This window comes from Eucyclogobius newberryi, unplaced genomic scaffold, assembly GCF_026437365.1.
Source record: "Eucyclogobius newberryi isolate DKJ021-1_F unplaced genomic scaffold, fEucNew1.0.hap1 SCAF_21, whole genome shotgun sequence".
Lineage (NCBI taxonomy): Eukaryota > Metazoa > Chordata > Actinopteri > Gobiiformes > Gobiidae > Eucyclogobius > Eucyclogobius newberryi.
The window spans coordinates 16252980-16274324 of record NW_027315846.1 but is presented as its reverse complement, the minus strand read 5'-3'; the positions used below and the strand labels follow the sequence as shown (position 1 = coordinate 16274324).

The following is a 21345-nucleotide window of genomic DNA, read 5'->3' as shown; positions in this document are numbered from 1 at the left end:
AGGCCAAAGCGCGCCTCCCCATGGTACAACCAAGAACTGCGTTCACATAAACAAAGAGTTAGAAAGTTAGAGGGATTATTTCGTCGCTCTCACACAGAAGAATCCCTAAAACCATGGAAAAGTTGCCTGCTGTCCTATAAGCAGGCTCTGCGTAAGGCCCAAACCAGATATTATTCAAATCTAATAGAAGTCAACAAAAGTAACACTAAATTCCTTTTCAGCACTGTAGCTAGGCTAACAAACTGTCACAGTGCAGTAGAGCCCTCAATCCCAGCTACACTTAGCTCTGATGATTTCCTCCTATTTTTTAATAATAAAATAAAAACAATCAGAGATAAATTAGATGAAATTACCCCCGCTATTAGCCCTGAACTAGCCCAAGCTGTAAATCTAACGTCCCATATAAATCCACCTGTAAACTTAGAAAGGTTCACAGCTGTTGATCAAGCAGAGATAACTTCAGCCATTATGTCCTCTAAAAGCTCAACTTGTGTCCTAGACCCCATTCCAAGCAGACTCCTCAAAGACATTCTTCCCCTAATTATAGACCCTATTCTTAATATAATAAATACTTCACTCGAAAGTGGCTATGTTCCACAGTCCTTCAAACATGCAGTCATTAAACCTCTTCTGAAAAAGCCTAATCTAGATCCCGACCTATTGGTAAACTACAGACCTATTTCAAATCTTCCCTTCGTCTCTAAAATCCTTGAAAAAGTTGTAGTAAAACAGCTTTGTCGCCACCTGCAGGACAATAACTTATTTGAAGTTTTCCAGTCAGGGTTCAGAGCCCACCACAGCACTGAAACTGCACTAGTTAAAGTCACAAATGATTTGTTATTAGCCGCTGAGGATGGACTGGTCTCAGTCCTGGTTCTGTTGGACCTCAGCGCAGCGTTTGACACCATTGACCACAACATTCTACTGCAGAGGTTAGAATGTGATGTAGGTGTTGGAGGAACAGCCCTCAGCTGGTTTAAATCCTATCTATCTGATAGGTTCCAATTTGTTAATGTAAACCAGAGCTCCTCACCAAGCTCTAAAGTAATTTACGGTGTGCCACAGGGTTCGGTGCTCGGTCCAATTCTGTTTACTCTTTATATGCTACCATTAGGCAACATTATCAGAAAGCATGACATTAACTTCCACTGCTATGCAGACGACACTCAGCTGTATTTATCAATGAAACCTGATCAGAGCGATCAAGTAGACAGACTTAGTACTTGTGTGAAGGAGATAAAAACCTGGATGACACTAAACTACCTGCTTCTTAACCCTGAAAAAACCGAGGTCATTGTGCTTGGCCCTAAGCATCTACGAGACGCTCTATCTGAGCAGATAGTCACACTGGACAATGTCAGTGTAGCCTCCAGTTCTACTGTAAGAAACCTTGGAGTCTTATTTGACCAGGAGCTCTCATTTAAAGCTCATATAAATCAAGCTTGTAAAACAGCCTATTTCCATTTGCGCAACATCGCCAAAATCAGAAGAATCCTGCCTAAAAGTGATGCCGAAAAACTTATCCATGCATTTGTAACGACTAGATTAGACTACTGTAACTCCCTGCTTGCAGCGTGTCCTAAAAGCTCCATAAAAAGCTTTCAACTGGTTCAAAATGCAGCAGCAAGATTACTAACAGGAACAAAAAGAAGAGAGCACATTACGCCAGTGCTGAAGTCTCTTCACTGGCTCCCCGTCGAGTCCAGAATCAAATTCAAAATTCTACTCTTGACCTACAAAGCCATAAATGACATGGCCCCATCCTACCTCAAAGATGCTATAGAACCATATCATCCAAACAGAGCTCTTCGCTCTCAGAATGCCGGCCTTCTGGTGGTGCCAAGAGTCTCTAAAAGTACTGTAGGAGGTAGAGCGTTTAGCTACCAAGCCCCTGTGTTATGGAATCAGCTCCCGACCCATGTTAAATATGCTGACACAGTCTCTTCATTTAAGTCCAGGCTTAAAACGTTCCTCTTTGAAATCGCTTATGGTCAGACTAGTTAGGAACAGAAACATAAACCCACAGCTTTAGCTACGCTGCCCTAGGAGTAACTATGCTGGGGGAAGTATGACAGCTTGAGCACTATCCTCTTCTTCTTCTGACTACTTATGCTATCAAACAATATTTATTTTTTAATTCCACTTGCAAACTGTTCACCGCCTTCTTTTTCTTTCTCTCACTCCTGAGGACCTGTGGACCCAGATGTCCCTCTCCTGGTGAAGTGGTCCCTGCCCCATGTGGACGGTCCCTCATCTGCCTGAAGAGTGGCTCCAGCTCGACTCCCACGGTCCCTCATCTGCCTGAGGAGTGGGTCCAGTTCGCCTCCGACGGTCCCTCATCTGCCTGAAGAGTGGGTCCTGCTCGACTCCGACGGTCCCTCATCTGCCTGAAGAGTGGGTCCAGTTCGCCTCAGTCGGTCCCTCATCTGCCTGAAGAGTGGGTCCAGTTCGCCTCAGTCGGTCCCTCATCTGCCTGAAGAGTGGGTCCAGCTCCAGTCTCCCTCGTGTCCGTCTGTCCGTCTGTGAGAGTCGGATCTCTCCTTCACTGGAACTCCTCCAGGTTTCTACGCTTTTTTCCCAAAGAGGTTTTTTTTGTAGTTTTTCCTGGCCGAGAAGGAGAGTCTAAGGACAGAGGACCCTGGGACATCGTCCCTCGCCACCACAGACATTGTCTGACTCCATCGCCACCACAGACATTGTTGATTCATTTCTCCCTGTGGCCCTCAGAGGCAACTGTTGTTGTGATTTTGGGCCTTACAAAAATAAATTGATTTGATTTGATTTGATGAGCACAGGAGCACAGGAGCGGTGAGACATAGGGACAGTCTGAGGCAGTGGGCTGAACGAGGACGTCATTGTGACTGTGTGAACACACTGGGACACACTGAAGCGGTCTAAAGGGGACGCTTGATCAAGGACTTTGGTGTTGCACAGGGCGACAGGACGAGGCTTTTGAGACGGGGAGCTTTAACATTATAGTCAAAGCTGGCACAAATCTAGAGGAAATTTAAAGCTGGCTGAGCAGCAGCAACTGGCAAGCATCTTTAAAGCATTAAAGCAGGAAGAGCACTAAGCTGTGACTGTAACAACTTATTGTTAAATAGCCTTGTTTAATCAAACAAAGCGCAAAAAGGCGTCTGACTTTTTAGAGCTTTTCACTGATCCACTCTGAAATTACAAAGGAAAAAAGAACTCACTAATCACTAATGGCAGGCCTTTAAGCTCAAGGCTCTAGTTCTAAAGCAGAGATGAGGAGTGGCACAGTGTGAAGGCCGTCTGACATGTCACTGGAGACAAGGTAAACTCGTCCGGCTGCCGATGCCACTCTGCGCCCCTTAAGCTTTTCATTCAACATAAATGCATCCCCACATGTTATATCCTCCTCCACCACATCTTCTCCACAGCAACAAAAGCATCAGCCACCTCAGACTCTCCATCTCTTTACTACATCAACAAATGCCAGCCCTTCACTGTATTCATTGTATCTTAAACAAATGACAGATGCATACAAAGTTTAGACCTGGAGCACTTCTTATATGAAAGAAAGAACTTCTTCGGAGGAGGAGCACTTTTTAAATATATACAAATGAATTTCAATGAAGCAAAAAGGTTATTAGATTGAGAGGAAGAGGCTCTTGTGCCTTTGAGAGAAGTTAGGGGAGTGAGGAGAGCTTGTTATGGTTTTAAATGAGGACTTGGGTTTCACTGGCGCAGATCTATCTGCGGCAAAAGGAAATTGATTGGTCTAGTCTTCGATATGGAAAAAAACACATACTTTTTACGCACTACACCAGGAAAAAAAAGTCGATTTAGCTAAAGTGCAGTTGAAATCAGGACATTCACATTTTCACACTAAAACATTGTGTGAAGACTTGAAAACATCAATGGAAACGGCTGAAAAAACAAGGTGCTCAAATGGAAACGTTAAAAAGACATAAATGTTGCTAATGAAGGAAATGTAGCGCCTCAGACAATCTTTTTACACCCAATATTTCCCATGAGGAAAAACACAAATCACTGTCAAAATGTTGAGCTATTCAAATCGCTCATCCATATGTTCTAATCTAATCCAAATACGGAAATGTAACAAGACTGAGTTCCTAGACGTCCACAACATAAGCAGCACAGTTTCAATGACTCTCTTCTTACCGGTGGAGTTCTGAATATAAAAAAGTATGGCCCCCGCAGTGCCAGGAACTTGAACGCCGCTGTCCCACCAGTGCTGCTGCCCTCGGGACTCTCACAGGCCCATCCCATGTGGACCACCTGCATAAACAAGATGCCGTTTACACCAATAAAACACGGTTAAGAAGATGATCCGAACGCTACAGTCCTGTAAAGTGGACAGTTGAACAGTATGCAGCTTTAGTGAATGAATAAATCAGAAGGCGCAGCACACATTTCACTGTGGAGCCGCTGTGCTTTGATTTGCCACAGATGAGCTCTCAGTCGCTCTCAGTCGCTCTCGTTGAACAGGGATGAGGTGCAGGCATTTCCATTTCTCCATTAGTCACATGCACTTTACAAATGCTACTTTTAATTGTGTGGGAAAGGCAGAGCAGTGATTGCTTCTCCACACTGAAGCTCCCACACCAAACAAAATTGCAGCTTTATTCATGTTTAAAACATACTCAACGTAATAGATGGAAATAAGTGGTTTTAAAAAGCATTGTTTCCTAGAAGAGAAGAAAATGCATCTCTGTTTGGACGGATAATAGTTTGCAATTGAATACACTTTTGAATAACACAAAATATATATTTAAAAACAATAATAAAAAGAGCTGAAGCCAAAATATTGTATTTATTAAGAATTCTGTTTATTTTGCTTCCAGTTAAAGGTCAACTTATTTATCTTTCATTTATTCAGTTACAGATGAAATTTGGTTGGTATCCTACTGCGAGCAGGGTGGCCTCTCCATAGATCTGACCTGTAACATCATTTATTCTATAAATGCAATAGTAAACTTTAATGCCATACTGTGAGAGTGGTGGACTCTCCATGGGAAAAGATATATTGTGCACCTTTAATCCTTGTCAAACATTATAGCTTTGTGGTTCAATATTCTTCAAGTGCAGATTTGTGATTCTGGGTGTTTTTTTTTGTATTAATACAAGTGAAGATAAAAATTGCAGTAGTCGTTCTCACTAAACCTGCACACAGGAAGATGGTGACAAATATATGTTGATTTATTTAGATTAATGTAGGCATACCTGATCATCTGAGGAGCAGAACTTGTTGATTATCTTTATCTGTGCAAAGAAGAACATTACATATTAGACACACAAAATGCAACATCTGTTTATCACCTTGCGTAACGGAGAACGCATTCATGTCGCCGACAGTGAGATCAACAATTCCCCTTCTATTGAAAACATACTCACAATCCACCAGACGTTGTCATGTGCAGCGTCACGTGTGTCGGTCTATTTGGAGGTTGTAGGTCGTTTAAACAAAAGTGTTCTCTGTCGAATTCTCCACAGCACAATTACCTCCTGATTGGCCATTTAGCAATCACACTGTGCGTCCGTGACGAGGTGATGCAGACGCGAATAAATGACTCGTTTTAAAGAAGGCAGCTGCGCGGGCCTTACAGTAACGTGCACATCATCAGAGCGTTAATCAAAGTGAAATAGAAGGAAATGAGAGAGAGGAGCAGAGCGCGGCGGAATGACTACTTAGCACTCATTAATTAGCTACGAGAGAGGCTCTTTTTGGGGGGTAGAGGGGGGTGATACTGTGGATGAGAGCCGGCTACACTCCAGTCACTGTCAGCTGCCTCACAATTATCAAAGGATCATGTACTGTCGGCAAAACACATCAGTACACAACTCAATCTCATCTTCATTAGGGCGAGAAATAAACAAGACAACAAGAGGAGCATTCGATGACTTCATAATGGTTTGGAATCGATTCAGTTTAGTCTGTCCTATATTTCAATAGTATGATTTAGTATTGTATGTATTTAAACAGAACTGAATATTTGTTACCTTGTTTGTTTGACATGATCATAATTAGTCAATGCAACCTTTTTTATCAAGCTTATCAAATAATCAAAAAGAGACCAGCTTGGTACAATGCACTTAAATAGTGTACATTTAATGAGAAATGATGTGTGTTTTATATCTATTTAGAGCTATTGATCTTAAGTGCTAAAATAAGAGTGGTAAATGTAAAAATGTGGCACTTAAAACATGATTTTTTTGTTTTATTTTGACAATAATCTCTTGTCATTTTACAGGCTGCACCCTCACAGCATATGCACTTTAACACCTACAGAAGCCCAGCAGGAACATGTTGGTGTTCATGGACACATTAAAAGCTCACTTTGAAAAATCAATTTTGTTTGTCGATGCTTTAGCTCAGTTAGGTTCACTCCCTTGGGTTCGACCGAGGCTTTCTTTGATGTGCACTCATTTTGGACATTTTCAACATTTTACTCTTCTGTGTACTTGTTGATTTCACTGTTTAGCCACATGTTCAAACACAAACTACTTGCAGCCTGTTAAATTATAGTATATCTGGGTCTATCTTTCTTCTCGTCTCATTATGATGAGCTGTTTCTTCAAAGCCTTTCAAGATAAGCTGTATTTCTAATAAAAGCACTAAAAAAGGCTCTATCTTGTCTTGTGTGTTGTGATGGACTCACATTCTCCTGTGTCAGATCACTGATATTGGTAGATATTGCTTGGAGCCAGTCGGTGCTCTCCGCTGCAGTACAAAATTGAAGAATATAGGTGCCGGCTCCTTCCAAGACGAACACTTGAAAACAGTTAGACCTGGAGGAACACAGAAAGTGGAATTAGACACAAGCCGTGCAGCAGATTGAGAACACTACTTAGGCCTGAGTCATTACGGCTGACGGGAAACTGCCTGCTCTCACGGCTGGTTTGGTTTTGTAAGAGAACAACAAAATGTTTGAATGGATTTTACTGGCAAATATAATCAAGTAAATCAATATATACTCTCGAGAAACCATTTAGATGTTTTGATTAATTATTTTGTTACAACATGACTGGAGTATTGCAATGTCCTCCATGTTGGAATAAGCCAATATTTACGTTTTCAGCCATTACAGACAGGTTCTGGTCTGTTGACAGGTTCACGAAAATATGATCATATTTCTCCAATTTTATTCTCCTTCACTGGCACATATACACTGCAGAGTTGATTTTAAAATGTTGCTCTTGCCCCCGTTTCCTCTCTGACCTGCTGGTGCCAGACCGTCAGATACGTTCCCTTAGATCAGTTGACCCAGCTCTACTTGTGGTTCCTCAGTCTAAGAGAAAACTTACAGGAGATCGATGGTCCAAGATGTGGAATGCACATCTTAAATCATCTTGAATCACTTCTTAAAACTGCTTTAAACTTTTAACTAGTTTGAGACCATGACTTTTACTGTTTCAATAGTTGTATTTCTTCCCTGTATTACTTACTGTTTTACTGTTTTATCTTTATGTACTGCACTTGGTCAACTTTGCTGTTTTTTTTAGTATTGCTTTATAAAGATTGGCAGAGCAGTTAGAGCTCTCACCTCCCAATAAGGAGATCAAGGGTTTGATTCTCGGCTTGTTCTGCTCACAGTTACATTAGCCCTACCCCAGCTCTAGCCTGCAATGCGCTGATTGGTCACACAGTAGGAGGCGTCGGCCCCTTTTCACGACGGCAATCATGGCTTTATTCTAGGACGCAATGCAGAAGAAAAATCTTTTTTTGGTGTCACTGAGCACAGGCCATAAAGACCAATGCACCGCCATCTTAGATCCATCTTCCAAATATTATTATAGTTCCTTCTGCTGTTGTGACGCTTCAACCAATCAGTGTGGAGTATTTGTTTGAACATTCAGATAGCTTGCTGTGAGAGCCTCTCCAGACTGAGAAACATGTAGAACTCAAGAGTGATACACTAATTCATCTGGCATCAGCCAAGTTAGACATAACAAATGACTTAAAACAAACAACATAGACAATTGCACTGCTGGGTACAACTACCTAGCCTAGTTCAAGATGGAGACTTGTATATTATGCTTGAGATTGTTTCCCCGGCGGCATTGAAGGATGCTGAGGACACACTGTGACCCGTGCATATTACATACTGGTAGATACATTTTGAGATTATAACTTGAGTAATTTTTGCCATAATCATAACCTCAAGACTCAAGAGTAAAGCCCTGGAGGTCACTGGGGTCAAGGCTGTTGATGAGCTGCTGATGAGATGCTCTACCAGAATGACACTTGTTTTCCTGCTAATGTGCCATTTCCCCTCAGCCCATCGATCACTAACAACTCTTTTAGCCTCACACGTCAAATAGTCAAAGTGTAAATTTGAATAAAAATATGACATTAACGACAAACCAAGGCTTACAAGATGGTGTCAGACGCCGTTACAAGCTTGTTTCACACACAAGGAGAGTGAGGGGTGGGGGGAGAGGAGCAGAGGCATGTCACGCTCTTAAAGTGAACATGTCTGCTCCTCTCTGCACACGGCAGGTGGTCTGTGATGTTACAGAGTCAGCGGGCCTCACAAATCCCCCGGTGAGCGGCACTTACACCGTCTCTGCAAGAAGCTGGAGTGAAACCTAATGGGAGCGGTTTAGGGTTTGACTGAAACCTGAGGAAGACTGACACCAGGATTACACACGAAAGAGAAAGAAATGTTTGGGTGTTGTCTGTGTTTTCAAGGTCAAGGTTGATGACTAGACACAAAAACAGCTGATTTGAACACATAGACAGTTTTGGGACAATGTTGATCTAATAAAGACACCAAATTCTAATGTTAAAGAAACTATAATTGGTGCCGCTTTATAATAACGACACATTTCTTAGCATTAGATCATGGTCAGTGAGTGTTCCAATGCTAACTGGAGTGTGGAGTGTGGTGCTTTGAATAACTGCACTGTGTAATGCTCGGCTCTTCATTGTTTAATGCTTGTTTGATTAAGCAGGAACAAAGAGTTGTAATTCATAATAAACAAGTGTTGCGTTTGAAGTGAGTTAGATATCATAAAGTAGTTACCAAGTTTGAATCATTCTTGATAAACTATTTGTTTGTTCCGAATGGGGCTCAGGTTGCTCAGTGGAAGAGAGATTGTTCTGAAGGTTGGCCAACAAATTGGTTTGATCGCTGCCGTTGTGTCCTTGGGTAAGTGAATGGGAGAGTGGTTCCTTGATTTTAATCGTTTGGAGTTCCTTGAAGGTAAAATATAGCTACGGTATATAAAATGTTTTTACAATTTTTTATGAATTAAGTCTTTGTGCATGCTTTATTACAGCGATTAAAAGTAATTATTATTAAGTGTTTCCCTATTATTCTGTGGTGAAAACTAACTTCAACAGTGAGATTTATTTTTATTTTTTTTAATTACCATTGTGGTATGTAACGCATTAAACTAATTGTATTTCAATGAAAACAAGAAGGTGTAGGATATGCAGATGTCCTCCCCCTGTTGCCATGGTGACAGGAATGCGGGCTAGGTGTTATCTACTGCCTGTGTGGAGTTTTACACCCCTCAGAAGAAAGAGGATGTAATAGTGACAACAGAGACGCTCTGAACTTTGAAAATAACTTTTCATCAAATGACTCCTTTTGGATTACAGAGTAACGATCTCTCCAAGACAAACGCTAAAACGCTGAAAGACTATGCGGTTTTAGTGGTTTTAATAGACAATCATCAGATTGCAAAAATGTGTCCACCAGATGACTTTACATGTACATATTGTGATATCGTGTTTAACATGTCATTTTAACTGTTTCATAACTTGTTTTGTGGACAATTTTACCTTTTGTGTAACTCTTGTGGCTGAAGCCAGATCTCGTCGCCTTATCAGCTCTGACCCCAGCGTGCATGCTGATTGGCTGAAGCCATGGCGCCAAAACCCCCGCGGGGTAAGACAAAAGGAAAGAGCAGGGAGTTACAGACCAGTACCATCCGAGCTCCAGAGCGAGTTCCATCAGAGTTTCTTTCGAAGCTCGACCCTCCATCCAGGGTCCACCAGCAGGGTCCATGAGGCCTCGGGGCTAGTTAGCGTGAGCGATGCTACGCTACGGGACAAAGACTTTTCCAAGAGAAGCTAATGTTCCCTCCCGGAACTAAGAAACCTGTGCCCGTTTTTTTTAAAACGTGATTGATGCTGCATCACGCAAAATCAAGCAAGGACCTTTTGCAACTTTTCAAGTCCACAGCCTTTTACCAGCCACATCCGTGGAGCAGCACGACGGCCTTTTCATTCGGGAACGCCTCAGAGCCAAGGAGAACGCCTCAGAGCCAAGGAGAACGCCTCAGAGCCAAGGAGAACGCAGATCGCAGAACCGATCCAGTCCTTCTTTGGCCAGACAACGTCAGAGCCCAGCTCCAGAGCAGGCCCTTGGACTCCACGCAGGCCCTTGGACTCCACGCAGGCCCTTGGACTCCACGCAGGCCCTTGGACTCCACGCAGGCCCTTGGACTCCACGCAGGCCCTTGGACCCCAAGCAGGCCCTTGGACTCCACGCAGGCCCTTGGACCCCAAGCAGGCCCTTGGACTCCACGCAGGCCCTTGGACCCCACGCAGGCCCTTGGACCCCAAGCAGGCCCTTGGACTCCACGCAGGCCCTTGGACCCCACGCAGGCCCTTGGACCCCAAGCAGGCCCTTGGACCCGAAGCAGGCCCTTGGACTCCACGCAGGCCCTTGGACCCCAAGCAGGCCCTTGGACCCCACACAGGCCCTTGGACCCCAAGCAGGCCCTTGGACTCCACGCAGGCCCTTGGACTCCGCGCAGGCCCTTGGACTCCACGCAGGCCCTTGGACTCCGCGCAGGCCCTTGGACCCCAAGCAGGCCCTTGGACCCCAAGTAGGCCCTTGGACCTCAAGCAGGCCCGTCTCCTCAGGATCACAGCTTCTGGTTCCGTTCGTATGAATGCACTTCACAGGCTGAATTTCATCTTAGACTTAACTCTAACACACACCTAGATAGATCTAGAACAATCATGTCTAGTGTTTTCCATCTGTTATCAACTCATTTGCATATTCCTAATTCATATTTATCTGTTTAATTATTTGGTCATTAAATCTTCATAACCCACATTTGGTTAAATGTTCTTTCATTTCCAGAAAAGGGGTCAATGTCACGGTTACGTTCTCAAACCTTTAGATCAACGAGCAAATTAATTTCTAATTAATTAATTAATCTAGATATCTGATTTTAGAGTTGTTAAATTGCCGATTATCCGGCTGGTGCCCCATTCTTCTCTTAAAAATACGATTCAAACTTACCCACACCTATGCAGTGTGCCATGTTTGAATTCTTGAACAATTCTTTAATCAATATCAAACCTGAATGCCGCCCCCCTCCTTCACAAGTGAGTGGACATTCATAACCTTACAGTACTTGTACTAGTATGTTACCCTACAAAGGTGAGGCAGCCAAGCCATAACTTTATTATTTTGGGCTACAAATCATCTGTAAATGATTAAATGCAAGACAGATGTAGTTGAAGAAGCAGGTGATGAATATATATATATACTCCAATGAGTGACTCCAATCTCGTGTCACGTCATGTGGGATTTGCGCCTCTTGATCCTCCTCTTCCTTGTGCTTAGCGTGGACATGTGATAAAGGCACAGGGCTGGTGATGAAAGTAACGCCAATAAAGAGATAATCAAAGCTATGGACAGCTGCCTGGTGGATCACTCTCAGGGAAATGTTAGATCTCCTTCAGAGAGCTGGACAGACAACCCCTAAAGCATCCCGAGAGATTGTGTCTCCCTGAAAGCACTTCCTCTGCTGCCTGCTGACGAGACAGTAATGACAGCACGGGAGATGTTTGATCAGCAGCAGTTACATAGAAGCTTTACAGAGAAGAGAGGAGATTTGACTATTTGTGAATAGTAATGAGTGTAAAAATGTGGCGCGGTTCTACTGTTTCATGAAGCATGGAAGAGAGGAGGAGCCGGGGGGCATTTGCAGTTCAATTCATATTGGTGAGTTAAGTTTGTTTTGTGAATGAAGCAAAATACAACTCCAGGTATATTTTCAATGAGGGTCATTCCATGGTCTGAAGTTTTGTACAATACGTCTGTTATTTGAATTGTGATCTTGGCTATAAAACGTTGGTATGCACTTTTTAGGCATATTTCCCAACCTGGCCTATTGAGATACATTTGTATCAAAGGAATCGATAAGTAGGCCAACTCATCTGGAGGATTCAAAACCTTGTCCGAAGGATACATTTTTCAAGCCTTTTGTTGCAATGGAACTCTCCTGGAGGACTGAGGGTTTGCATAGACACAGGTTTAAGTTTGGAACATAATAATATTAGAGGGCGGACTATGAATAAATACAGACCTAGACGCTGGTCAGTCAAGCCCAATTGATCGTTGATAGGTTCATTTGAGAGGGATAAGTTACATTTATTTGTTTTTGTCAAAGCCCCGCCCTCTCTGTCCCCCGTGTCTCATTAAAACCCACTGATTATCGACTCATGTTTAGGTAAATCTCATTCATAAGTCACTTTGCATGGCCCTTTTGTGGCGTTCTGGAGGTGTGGCGAGGGCGTGACGTGAGTTCACATACGCAGCAGGTGGCGTCTATAAAGCACAAAAGAATGATTTATAAATCAGGACTTTGAATGGCGTGAGCCTCTAGTGGCCACTTAGAGTATGCACTTGCTCAGCAACATATCAACACAAACCTTTATAGATGCTTTTTTTTTACAGTGGCAGATGATAAATTTGAAAATGCAGATCACAGAACATTTTTATTTCAGACATTCTAGGTAGATTACACCTCTCTGGAAAAGTACAGCAGCATTTTTGTGACGCCTGCACGGATCAGGGTGGCCTTTATTCCATTCAGTCGGTTTTCTCTCTCAGTCTGAGATGAAAAAGTGTGGTTATACAATGGAGCACATTTCAGTCTGAACAATTTTTTTCATTTTTATCAAATATTATGGTGCCCGCTGACTGCACTTGTGCATGAGTTAGCCTTGGACGGGCAGGAAGAGCAGCTGTAAATAACTATAATCACAGCCGAGCCCTAATGATGTTTTGGAACGTAATGGCGACTGTTGAACCAGAGCATTAGAACAGTCGAACACGAATGGAAAATACACAGGTTTAGAATAGAATAGAATAGAATAGCTTTAATTAGCCCTCCGAGGTAGAAATTAATCTTCGGCTCACCAAAAAAAGCACCACAGGACAACATAAAAAGAAGCAAAGTTTTTTACGAAAAAATAAAACAAAATAATGAGTTAAAATGTTTTACTGTTCTATGATGAAATCCACTCAAATTTAGTTTTAGGAATATCGTGCTAAATAAAAGTTTTGTGAACCATAAATGACCTCCTTCTGTTTGTTGGTTGAAAATCCAAAGAAATTAAACAAAACCTAATTCTAAAACCTATATCCACTGTTGAGTTGAATTTTGGAGGAAGAAAAACATTTAGAAAGTAATTTAAAGTGATAATGTCAACACAAAATGCAGGTCATATTTTAGACAACCGTTTTGTCATGAGTCTGTCAAAACAATTCAAAACACACAAGATAATATAAAAATAATAAATACAAATGGTCAAAAGCTTATTTTTGTTGGTGGTTTTGAAAATATAGCAGGAAATAAGAAACTACATCTTTCCATTCATTTTTCTTGAAATGTATTGATGTATATGCTTGAGATTGAGTATTCTTTCCCCCAAATGATTGTGGTTTTCCAATTTGCCCATCTGAAGGAAGAAGCTTGAGTACCAGAATTGCTAATGTGCTCTTGAAAACTAACCTTGATTTGGTGAAAGGTGGTTCACAAATTGACCAGCTGAGACCCACAGAGCTTCTCCTCACCTCAGATTTGAATCTTATTTATTTTTATTGACAAGAAGAACATCACATTCACCTCCAGGCTTATATTTGATTTGACTAGTTTTAGTAGTGTTTTAAATAAGGCTAGTATAGAAACAGAGCTTTATTAGGCCCGAGCGCCACAAGCTGGCGAGAGGCCTATTAATCTCGTAAGGCCGTGCGAAGCACGGCTGCGAAAGTGCGCACGTAGTGCGCACGAAATCGAGCGCGAAGCGCTCGCCCACTTCCAAACACTCACTAACGCACTCCTTCACTCATGCACGCCCCGTGCATACTAATTAGTAGTAGGAAAATGGAACATTACCGTTGTAAACGGGCGAAGCCCGTGCAAAAGTGCGCACTAAACGAGCACTTTACATTGAGATGACGACCGCGAAGCGGTCGTCATCCCCATATAAAGCACTCATTTGCGCTAAGTACCTCACGAATACGTTCCCCATCTCTTGCATGTTCCGTGCATATAAGCATGTAATGCAAAAAATGAACATTATTACTGTATAGAGGGCCAAAAACACAAAGTGGGCGGAGCCCACTCAAAATTAACGAAAGTACCCGTCAGTGACCAGGGACCCACACCATGAGGTAGGAAAGCGCGAGCGCTTTCCGAAAATGTATAGTTTATGATATTTGGAAAATGGGAAACATTGTTTTCGCATCGGAATATTATTCTTTCTTCTTCTTCTTCTTCTTCTTCTTCTTCTTCTTCTTCTTCTTCTTCTTCTTCTTCTTCTTCTTCTTCTTCTTCTTCTTCTTCTTCTTCTTCTTCTTCTTCTTCTTCTTCTTCTTCTTCTTCTTCTTCTTCTTCTTCTTCTTCTTCTTCTTCTTCTTCTTCTTCTTCTTCTTCTTCTTCTTCTTCTCGGGACCAACCCCCCTATTTTTCACCCAGTGAACATTGACGAAAAGTCACAGAAATTTGCACACCTCTAAAAATCGTGCCTCTCTACATTCTGGCTATTTCCCTTTTCTAAAATAAAAAAAATTGGCGCGTCAGCGCCCCCAAATGTACCAAAAATGCATTGAGAGATGGGAAATGACCCAAAAAAAATCTGATCATAGAATCATGAAATTTGGTGCAGAGGTAGATGGTGACAAGAGAAGTAAAAAATATTATTACGGCAACGCCGTCCGCCCAACCAAATGTCGGCCATATTGCTTCAAAAATGGCTAAACATGACTTCGGAGTTTTTCCAAACGTCGTACTTTTACAAACTCCTCCCAGGGTGTTGGCCCTAAAAAGCTGAAATTTGGTGAAAATGCTACTGAGGAGTGGGACATCAAAAGTTATCCAAATTACATTGATACCTGTCACGGTCTCTGTGCGGCAAAGCCGCAAACTGTAGCAAGAATTTCAGAAATCTCCCAAATTTAACATTTCTGCCGTTTGCGCAGATAAAGTCCGAATTGCGTCAAATTAGAATCAGTTGTTAAACTCTTTGCCCTAAACCTACTTGAAGTGAAATAAATTAATTTGGAGCCACAGCGCCCCCTACAGATTTTATATGGAGGTTAAATATTTAGTTTTGCGAAATTATATGAAATTTGACACACAACTCAATTTTGGCATCCCCATCAGAAAAGTCAATGAGACCCATGTCATAATTGTTATGGCTTTGCCGTAACGATGACCGAAACCTTCCATGTTATTCCAATGGGGAAATCGCCAGAACATGTTTACACTTTAGACTTTCACAAACTCCTCTTAGGGCGTTAGACATATTAACCTGAAATTTGGTGAGACTCATCTTCAGGGGTGGACCATCAAAAGTTATCCACATTTTATTCAAAGAGTCACGGTGTCTGTGCGGCAAAGCCGCACATTTTGCCAAGAATTCAAAATAAAATTGCTTTTTGATGGTGAAACAAAGGGGAGAAGATGTGACAGCGTCACAGATTCAGCAGTAGGCGTAATAAAAGGACAATTGGGGCGCGTTAGCGCCCCCTCCTCTTGCGGCGTGGCGGCGGCGTAGCGAGGGCCGATCATTGCCGCTTGCGGCTATATTTTTATTTTATTTTTGTATTATTTTATTTAATTTTATTTCATCTTTTGTATTGGCAGCACTTTGGACACTGTTTTTGTTTATGAAAAGTGCTATAGAAATAACATGGATTGGATCAAAGAACATGATTAATAATTGACAACCAACTTTTCCACATTAAGTATTTATTTGCTATTTATATTTATCCATCTATGATATTATTGGTCTCATAAATGTCAAGCTTAATTAATAATTGTGATAATACATTCTAATTGTAAGAACATAAAACAATCATAATATATTGGGTGTTTTTTAAAGCAAAAATGAGTCATTTCAATTGAATAAATACTCCAAACAATTAAACCGACAAGTAAAGTGCCATTTTATTTAGTTTTGGAGGAATGGAGGTCTTAAGATAAATGAAAGTGAATTCAGGATTTTATGTTTATTTAGTCAATGTGTCAATAATTATGAATATTTGTCAAATCTGGATATATTGTTGAAATGTTTACTGTGACCACAGACATTTCAACAATACTGCACTCACATTTAGCAAGTCGTTTAAAATGTCGAGTGGCTTTGCATCTGGAGAAAACAAATACATAAAAAAAGTACTTTGGAAAGACAACAGTGAGGGAATGTAGTTTAAATAATGTGTAAAAATATACAGACGTCACAATGTTAAATTATGTTTTGTGCTCGATGCCTCAAAGCCAGTTATAACTTTATAATAATAATAATCTGAATGCTGAATACTGATTACTCTCTCTAAAAGTAATCGAATATAAAAAAGCGTGAAATCATCACACTTCCTTATCCTTATTTTCTTTATTTTACCATACATTATATATACAACAGCACTCCGACATACTTTGTTTGTTTATGTTTTTTCACTTTGAAAAAAAAAAAAAAGTTACTCGGGGTGGCAACATTTTGTTCTGTTTGGGTTTTTTTTATACTGAAAATATATGTGTTGTTGTTTGTAGAGAACATGTAATTCAAGTCGCGCATTCTATACGATTGAGGTACATCTTGTGTCCTTATATTGTGGATCAATTCCTAAATGCAACGCTAAAAATACCCGACTCGATCTCAGAGCAGTTTTCCCAGATGATCCAGTTAATCCCAAAATAAACTGAGCAAAAATAATTATTCAATATACAACACAGAATCATCTGAAATATTAAACCGACTAAATATATCTCAGCGTTATTACATTTCTATTTGGCAAATGCTTGATTTAATAATGCTCCAAGCCCTGATTGAAAAGGCTTTTATAAAGAGGGGAAACAATTATAAAACTACTGCGCACATGGAAATCAATAGGAGCCGGGCCGGCATAATAATCAAACGCTTTTACAAGTATAGAGTCTTGTTCCTGCCATCGCTGTCCCTCCCGGTCCCTCCTGGTGACCTTCTCCCGCCGTTTATGTCCGCGCATAGATATTGGCATTAAACGGAAAGTGCTTTTCTGCCTAAACCAAACAAGTGCGCCCGCCGATGATTGGACCTTGGGGTTGAAACGGCATCGCGCTTGGAATAGCCCTTACCTTAATTTGTCGGCGCCTGCTTTGTATCTGGAGACCCGGGCCATGGTCAGGGGCAGGCACACGTCGTCCAGCCAGCGCTTCTGGTACTTGGGCTCATTAGCGGAGGGCGACGGAGGCAAGGGAGCCTGTTGTGGAGGAACAGACGCGCAGAAAGCAATGAGGTTAGCCTTCCCACAGCCAAGCAGCCGTCTTATCATTAAAGATGTGGGCCCTGCATGGGAGCCGAGCTTTTCCCCGTCACCGTCTTGACCTGGTTTAGAAGCTTTCTGACACAAAAATGTGGGGGAAAGTTAAAGGTTCTTGCAGTTTCCAAAAGTAAGATGTGAGTGTTGTGGTGTTATAGTGTTGCATTGCATGGACTTTTTAATACGGGTGGGCGATATTGAAAAAATAAATGTGTTAATGTGTCTTTAGTTTAGTTGAGGTTTAATTACCAGAAATGTGTTTGTCACAAAAGTGCAGAAATATCAAGTTTTTGTCATGTTTTTTTTAATGGGCTCTTTTTGTAGCAGAACTCTTTTTTTTCTTATTAAAAAAACGATATACTTGATAGTATGTTTTGTAGCTTTCGTGCTCCAGTTTGTGGTTTGTGGAGATATTAGAGTGCTGAAAATGCTAATTAATACAAGAAGGATAATACTATTGTGCATTAAAATATAATTATTGTAATGAATAGGGGGAAAAAATGTTTTGATTGTATTTATATACTTTTTGAAATGGAAGGTATAACATATTATTTATTAAGCAATGAGTAATAAGGGGTGGGAAGTTAATCATTTTCACCTGTATTTGAACATGTTATTGGTTTTCTTAAGTGCAAAATGTCTGAGGGGGAGAGCACCTGAGGCAGAATGTTGTTGTCTTCATTGTTTTAACTTGATTCTTATGATAAAGCATATTTGAAAAAATATATAATACAAACATTTAAATAAATGTTGCATACCTTCAAATCAACATTCACAATTACATTCTGATATACTGTCCACACCGGCTTTATACAGTAATGCAACAATATTTTTTTTTACGAAGACATTTTCATGAAATGTATACAGGCATTAGTTTCCCAATAGAAAGAAAATACAACTAGTTTAAAAAGAAATACATTCTTCATCCCTGTTACACTTTTTTTATTTGTCAAACTACCATTCACTCAAACAAAGAATAATTAATATTAGTGAAATCTGGTGGGGGAAATGTTGCTTGTAAAATCCAGAATGACGTCTTTGATATCTTTTCATAAAGATGGACATCAGTCTGGTGTTTCTGTAATCTCCAAGGAGCATGATTGACAGGTGGTCCGTATCAAAAACAGTCATCAACAAAAATGCAAGGCAAGAAATATCACATTGAATGAAAAACATCATAGATTTCTGAAAAGCACAACACTCCGTTAATCTGAGGTGAGAAGTTTGACAAGGGGAAATGTACCGACCAACACATATGAAGGTTGTTTATCATTCATATTTTTAAACGTTTTTTTCTGTGCTGAAATGTGCTTTAGATGTGCAGTCAGATAGATGTGCTCCTATGTAAGCACAGATACAGTTTCAAAGCAGTGATAAAACATGTTTTTTTTTCTCTACTGGTCCATCAATTCACAAAAAGTCCTCTTCACACACAAGTGGTTTCTGAAATTGGTCGACAATTGGCACAACGCTAAAATAATGGTAAAAAACCTCCAGCTAATGACAGAATCAGAGCACTTTTGATCTCAATTTGCTGTAAACGTTTCACAAGCTCACAATCATTTCAGACAGTGACAGAACCACGCTAAATAATGTGCATTTATTATTATGTAAAAAGGTCAAAATATGTACCACTTGTTTTACAAAATTATTCACAGCTTGTATTTATTCCAGGACAAATCAACACTTTACAGCTTTTGTTGACAGAATTGTCCTCAGGGTCAACACTATTTGAACAGAAGAGGAGCTCTGCAGTCACATTTGAACTCTGCTGATAACAAAGTCCTGAGAGCTTTAAAACAGCGTGATGGATGGATGACCAAATAACAAAGACGACACACGTTAAGTGGTCTTTACAATGACAGAAAATGTCAATACAGCTTAGCACAAAACAAATTGAATTCACTTTCAGGAAAGTTTAATCCGGGGCGGCTGAAAATGGTTTCCACAAACTGAATTCTATTACTGCGACGCCTCCAGAGAAAAGAGACGACTGGAAGAACAGGCAAGTCCAGCCGAGAGGACAAGAGCTCGACCCAAACAAGTGCTGACTGTCATCAGGCCACGTGTGGACAGCAGAGGACAGCAGAGGACAGCAGAGGACGGGAAAGGACAGCAGAGGACAGTAAAGGACAGTAGAGGACAGCAGAGGACGGGAAAGGACAGCAGAGGACAGTAAAGGACAGTAGAGGACAGCAGAGGACAGCAGAGGACGGGAAAGGACAGCAGAGGACAGTAAAGGACAGCAGAGGACAGCAGAGGACGTAAAGGACAGCAGAGGACAGTAAAGGACACTAAAGGACAGCAGAGGACAGTAGAGGACAGCAGAGGACAGTAGAGGACGGTAAAGGACAGCAGAGGACAGTAAAGGACAGCAGAGGACAGCAGAGGACGTAAAGGACAGCAGAGGACAGTAAAGGACACTAAAGGACAGCAGAGGACAGTAGAGGACAGCAGAGGACAGTAGAGGACGGTAAAGGACAGCAGAGGACAGTAAAGGACACTAAAGGACAGTAGAGGACAGCAGAGATGAGATAACATGTAAATAGTAGACACCGGCACAGGCTAAATGATGATTCCAGTTGGATAACAGCCGAGGAGAGTCTTCCACGATGTGGGGTTTTCTGGAGCATTTACTGTGGTTTAATGTTGGAAAGACGTTTGGAGAGTCGGCTGGCTTCTGGTGACATTTTCAATCAACTTCAGCAATTAATTACTTAATTAATCACTCATTTCAGTTCTTTAATGTTCTTTGGAGATGTATATATTTAAATGATCACAGTATATAGTATAGTTTTTTATAAAGAAAATGTGAGACATCTCTGAGTTACACATGACTCCTTTGATGAAAAGGTTTGTGGATGAAAGGATACAGTGATAACAAAGACATATAAAAGCCTTTATCACGGTCTTCTATTAGCCAGCACCACAGAAGGCGTGTGTAAAGTTTTGCTGAACACTGTAGTCAGCTCATGTGTGATAAATTGTTCACTGGAAACTTTGTTAATCTGGAGTTGGAAAGTCCTGAAAGACTGGCACTTTAAATGCTAATCACTCTCACGACATAATGAAGAACAGATGTTTTACACATTATCTAATGAGGTAAGAGCGGAGGACCCAGGAGGACGACATCAAATACTGCACACTCAAACTATGCATCTCACCCGTATGTCCACATTGTATTTACTTGATAGGAAAAATAAATAAATATCTATCTATCTATTTATGAATTATTCATTCATTTTCTAACCCTAACCGTCCTCCTGTGGTCCTCATACTCAGACTGTGCAGCTCTCAAAGTACTGCACTGTAGTTTTAAGTCATTCAGCCCACACTTGGTAGTTCTGTAGCCACTGTTGCCCTGGGACAGACTGACAGAAACAAGCCTGCCAATCAGGCCACATTAATACATTGGCAAGCTAGGTTTTAACCAAAGGACGGCTACTGTTCGTATTGGTGGGTGTGCGCTGTATCTGAACTATACACTCATTATACTTTGCAGGGATCCAACTAGTCCTTTAGGAGCAAAGCATTCAATGATGAAGGAAAGTTTCTATACCTTTGTGTGTGCCCCGTGTCAGCCTCTCCCCTGTAATTATCTGTGCAGAAGTGATCACCCCTGCTCCACTTGTGTCAGCCATGAACAAAGAGCCTGGTAAAGAGTATGAAGAGAAGAGCAGCGCCTGAGCAGGTGAAGAGGAGGAGGAAACACAAAACTATGACCTGTCAGACAGGATTAGACACACACACACACGCACGCACGCACACCACACACACACACCACAGACACACACACACA

General features: G+C 41.2%; 1 protein-coding gene across 2 annotated transcripts in view; it reads right to left on the bottom strand.

The window, feature by feature from the left end:
* sntg2 (syntrophin, gamma 2) overlaps positions 1-21345 on the bottom strand; it is a 76526-nt gene that overhangs the window by 11550 nt on the left and 43631 nt on the right. For both annotated transcript variants that reach the window (XM_072457562.1, XM_072457563.1), the window contains exons 9-12: positions 17362-17486; positions 6648-6777; positions 5212-5250; positions 4150-4266 (exon numbers count right to left, since the gene is read on the bottom strand). In XM_072457562.1, the coding sequence (XP_072313663.1) occupies positions 4150-4266; positions 5212-5250; positions 6648-6777; positions 17362-17486 (411 nt within the window). The remainder of the gene's footprint in view (positions 1-4149; positions 4267-5211; positions 5251-6647; positions 6778-17361; positions 17487-21345) is intronic.